Source organism: Carlito syrichta, unplaced genomic scaffold (assembly GCF_000164805.1).
Source record: "Carlito syrichta isolate Samal-C Ts95f unplaced genomic scaffold, Tarsius_syrichta-2.0.1 Scaffold316219, whole genome shotgun sequence".
NCBI lineage: Eukaryota > Metazoa > Chordata > Mammalia > Primates > Tarsiidae > Carlito > Carlito syrichta.
The window spans coordinates 524,870-529,025 of record NW_007260315.1 but is presented as its reverse complement, the minus strand read 5'-3'; the positions used below and the strand labels follow the sequence as shown (position 1 = coordinate 529,025).

General features: G+C 58.5%; 1 protein-coding gene across 1 annotated transcript in view; it reads right to left on the bottom strand.

The window, feature by feature from the left end:
* The window catches only part of COL4A2 (collagen type IV alpha 2 chain), a 227,685-nt gene that overhangs the window by 7,473 nt on the left and 216,056 nt on the right, over nt 1–4,156 (bottom strand). Inside the window, exons 40-44 of the mRNA XM_021706945.1 lie at nt 2,633–2,749; nt 1,465–1,626; nt 1,269–1,367; nt 426–572; nt 192–308 (exon numbers count right to left, since the gene is read on the bottom strand). Coding sequence (XP_021562620.1) covers nt 192–308; nt 426–572; nt 1,269–1,367; nt 1,465–1,626; nt 2,633–2,749 — 642 coding nt within the window. The remainder of the gene's footprint in view (nt 1–191; nt 309–425; nt 573–1,268; nt 1,368–1,464; nt 1,627–2,632; nt 2,750–4,156) is intronic.

The following is a 4,156-nucleotide window of genomic DNA, read 5'->3' as shown; positions in this document are numbered from 1 at the left end:
CCCTCCGCGGCCCCCACGCCTCCCAGAGAAGGGGGAAGCCTGTCTCGGGGCTGCGGGGCGCGGGGGTTGAACACCCCTCCAGGGCGGGCGCGGAGCCGGCAGCCCTTCGGCCCTGGCTTTTCTGGGCGCCCGTCTGCCCTTTCCCGAGACCCCAGAGGCTCCGCCCACCCCCTCCCTCCCCGGACACTCACCTTCCTGGCCGATTGGCCCCTGGTGGCCCAGGGGCCCTTGGCCTCCCCGGAAGCCAGGAACAGCAGACACGCCGCCTCTTCCCTGCGGCCCGGCCTTCCCCGGAGCCCCGCGGAAACCTGCAGCCACCAGGGAGGTGTGAGTGGGATGGGTAGCCACGCCCGGCCTGGTGGGTGCTCAGCTGAGAGGGGCGGGGCGGGGCCCCGTGGGGCTCTGGGTCCAGCCGGGCGCCCTACCTGGCTCTCCGGGGGGGCCCTGTGGCCCCATCTCCCCCGGCGCCCCGGGAGGTCCGCCCCTTCCCCGGGGACCTGCTGTCCCGGGTAGGGCGGCGATCTTCTGGGGGATTCCTGCAATGCCGGGGGCGCCCACAGAGCCGGAGGCACCTGGAAGGGAGAGGAAAGACCCCGGTAAACACGAGCGCACTCCTCCACCCACCCACTCTGAATCTGTTCCATGTCTCCCCGCTGAAGCCCGCCGTGGAGATTTCTAGAACAACCGTGCTCTCGAGACGGATGAGAACTCACCTGAGAGGTAACTCAGCACCTGCCAGCTAGACATTTAATTTTCCGTTCACCAAGGCCCAGTCTTGGCTTTCTCTCTGCTCTTTATGTATTAAAAGTTTTTATTTTTTTTATTTTTTAGAGACAGGGTCTTGCTCTGTCATCCAGGCTGGAGTGCAGTGGTGCAATAATTGCTCACTGCAGCCTCAAACTCCTGGGTTCAAGCGATCCTCCCCCCTCAGCCTCCTGAGTACCTGGGACTGCAGGTATGCACCACCATGCCTGGCTAGATTTTTAAATTTTTTTTTTACTAGAGACAGGATCTTGCTGTGTTGCCCAGGACTCGAGCTCCTGGGTTCAAGTGATCCTTCCACCTCGGCCTCCCAAAGCGCTGAGATTACAGGCATGAGCCACCATGCCCGGCCTTCTTCCTGCTCTTTGGAGCGTGGGGTCCTGAGCCAGGGAGGATTCTGTCTGTCTGACTTCAGGGCCGTCCCCGAGCCTGGAGGGGTGGGAAGTCACTCACGGCGGCAGCTGGCCTGAGCCACTGAGTCTGCGGGTGTGTCGATGGCCACTTACCGGGGAATCCTCGGTCTCCTTTGGGTCCCTTGGGGCCTCTGTCACCCACAGTCCCGGTGGCCCCGGTGTTTCCCATGAGCCCTTGCTCCCCCCTGGGCCCTGCAACACAAACAGGACGTCAGGGACACACGTGTCTGGGGTGGGGGCCTCCGATCGCCGTGACCGGGGACGCTGGCCCGTCGGGGGGCACCGTTACCTTTCTCGCCCGGGAGCCCGAACACACCGGGCCGGCCCTGGGACCCGGGGTCTCCAACCCATCCTTTGGTCCCCGGGGCTCCGGGAGTCCCTGGGCTGCCCGCGTCTCCTTTGCTTCCGGGAAGAGCGGCTGGCCCTGGTTGCCCCGGGGGGCCCTGGTAACCTGTTGGTGTCAGTCACAAGAGAGCAGAGTTAAACAGGGGGCCTGGCCCAGCCATCAGGGGATTCCTGGGGGCAGCCAGGGTCCAGTCACTGCTCAGAGTTCGGTCTCTGGCCTGCTTGGGACACGCATGACAGTACTTTTCTTGCTTTTTAAAAAATTGTCGTAAATCACATGCAACATACAATTGACCCTTTTAACCCTCTGAAGTGAAGCTTCCAGCACGTTCATGTGGACCTGCAGCCGCCACCCTCTGTCTCCAGAAGGTTCTCCTCTTCCTGAACTGCAACCCACCCTCGCACTAAACGCAGACTTCCGCGTCCCTCGTCCCTCCGTCCCTCCCAACCCACCCCTCCTTCCTGTCTCTATGAATCTGATGGCCTTAAGGGCCCCGGGTAAGTGGAATCAGGAAGCATTTTTTCCTTCTGTGACTGGCTTGTTTTCCTTAGCAAGTTATGCTCAAGGCTCACTGGGGCTGTCGCCTGGGGGAGGGTGTCCTCCTTTTCAGACCGAATGCGATTCCGTGGAGTGTGCACACCACCTTTTGTGTACCCTTCATCTGGGGGTGGACACGGGGGTGCTTCCTGCTCTTGGCTACTGGGGACTATTGTCTTGGCGACCATCTGAGGGGTGGCTGCACCGTCACACCATCTCTTCCCCACGCTTGGCTCATAGGGGGTCAGGACACGGAGGCCGATTGAGGATCTGTCTAAGCCCAACGGAGTAAGCAGGAAGAAGCCTCTGCCTGTGGCACACGTCCAAGCCCACTGCGGTTTGAACAGCTACGCGGGACCCTAGAGCGAGTCTTCGATGGGGCCCGTGACTTGGCTTCCTGGGGACCATGTCGTGCAGATGATGGAAATAACAGAGAATGGGCCCTGGTGGTCCCTGACCCTTGATCGCATCTGGACACGGTGTGGAAATGAACGTCTGTTCTACCCCCGAGTGGAGTCATCGCCAGCTCCCGTCCCCAGAGATGACAACGCACAGACGTGTAAGTCCGGCTCACCTTTCGGGCCAAATATCCCTGGAGCGCCTTTGTCACCAGGGATTCCAGAGATGTTGGAAGGAGGCGTGATGCCGGGGAAGCCCTGAAGCCCTGGATTCCCGGCCCGGCCTCGTTGCCCTTAAGTGGAAGACAGAAGAAGTTATTTTTAGTGCTAGCATCCAACTTATTAACTCATCAATTGATTTATTTTTGAGTCAGAGTCTCACTCTGTCACCCAGGCTGGAGTGCAGTGGCATGCTCACGGCCACCGCAGCCTTGGCCTGTTGGGCTCAGGTGATCCTTCCACCTCAACCTTCTAAGTAGATGGAACCACAGGTACGCACCACCATACCTGGCCAATTTTTGATTTATTGTAGAGACGAGGTCTTGCCAAGTTGCCCAGGCTGGTCTCGAACCCTTGGACTCAGGCAATCCTGTCACCTCCACCTCCCAAAGAGATGGGATTACAGGCTTCAGCCACCGCAACTGGCCTTTAGTTTTATTTTTTTGAATCAGGGTCTCATTCTATCACCCAAGCTGGAGTGCAGTGGCATGATCACGGCTCACCGCAGCCTTGACCTCCTGGGCTCGGGTGATCCTCCCACCTCAGCCTCCTGAATAGCTGTGTACCACCATGCCTGGCTAATTTTTTCATTTTTTGTAGAGACAAGGTGTTGCTATGTTGCCTAGGCTGGAAATTTTTTTTTTTTTGGTCAGATGGGTAACGTGCCCTCATCGTAACAAGGTTTAACGGTGGCACATCTCATACGTGAGCATGTGAACACCCAATCATCATGTCAAATGAACTACAAAAGCATCCTTTAAAAAAAAATAGCCAGGGCCTCTCTGTGTCACGCAGGCTGGAGTGCGGTGGCCTGGTCACAGCTCATTGTAACTTCTGACACCTGGGCTCAAGTGATCCTCCGGCATCAGCCTCCCAAGTACCTGGGACCATAGGCATGCACCACCACGCCCGGCCAGCATCCAACTCTTCAGATCTATAATTTTCCTTCCATGCCATCACCTGTGGAAGACCAGAGCCCTTGCCGACGAGACAGTGACGGGCAGTGTCCTTGGACCCAGGAGCGACTCGGGGTGAGGCCCTGGGGTGAAGGTGGGGGCGCGGGGGGGCAGGGACCGTGGAGGTCCCATGAGGCGATGCCCCGTCTTCCGGTTTCCACTCGGACTGTGAGCACGTGTCCTTCCTGTGGTCCTGTGGTCTGTCTCGTGCCGGGTTTTCCACCTCTGTGTGCTCTTTTCAAGTCAGAGTCCCCCTCTGTCGCCCAGGCGGGAGTGTGGTGGCACGATCACGGCTCACCGCAGCCTTGACCTCCTGGGCTCAGGCGATTCTCCTGTCTCAGCCTCCCGAGCAGCTGGGACTACAGGCTTGTGCCATCACGCCAGGCTCTTTGTGTGCTTTTTGTTGGTGCTTCTGCTGTTTAAACTGTTCCAGATGGATTGTGCTGGAGTGCTGTCTAGTGTCCTAACGACTAAACTCTGGTGTCATTTCTTTTCCTAACTTTTTTTTTTTTTTTTGAGTTGGGG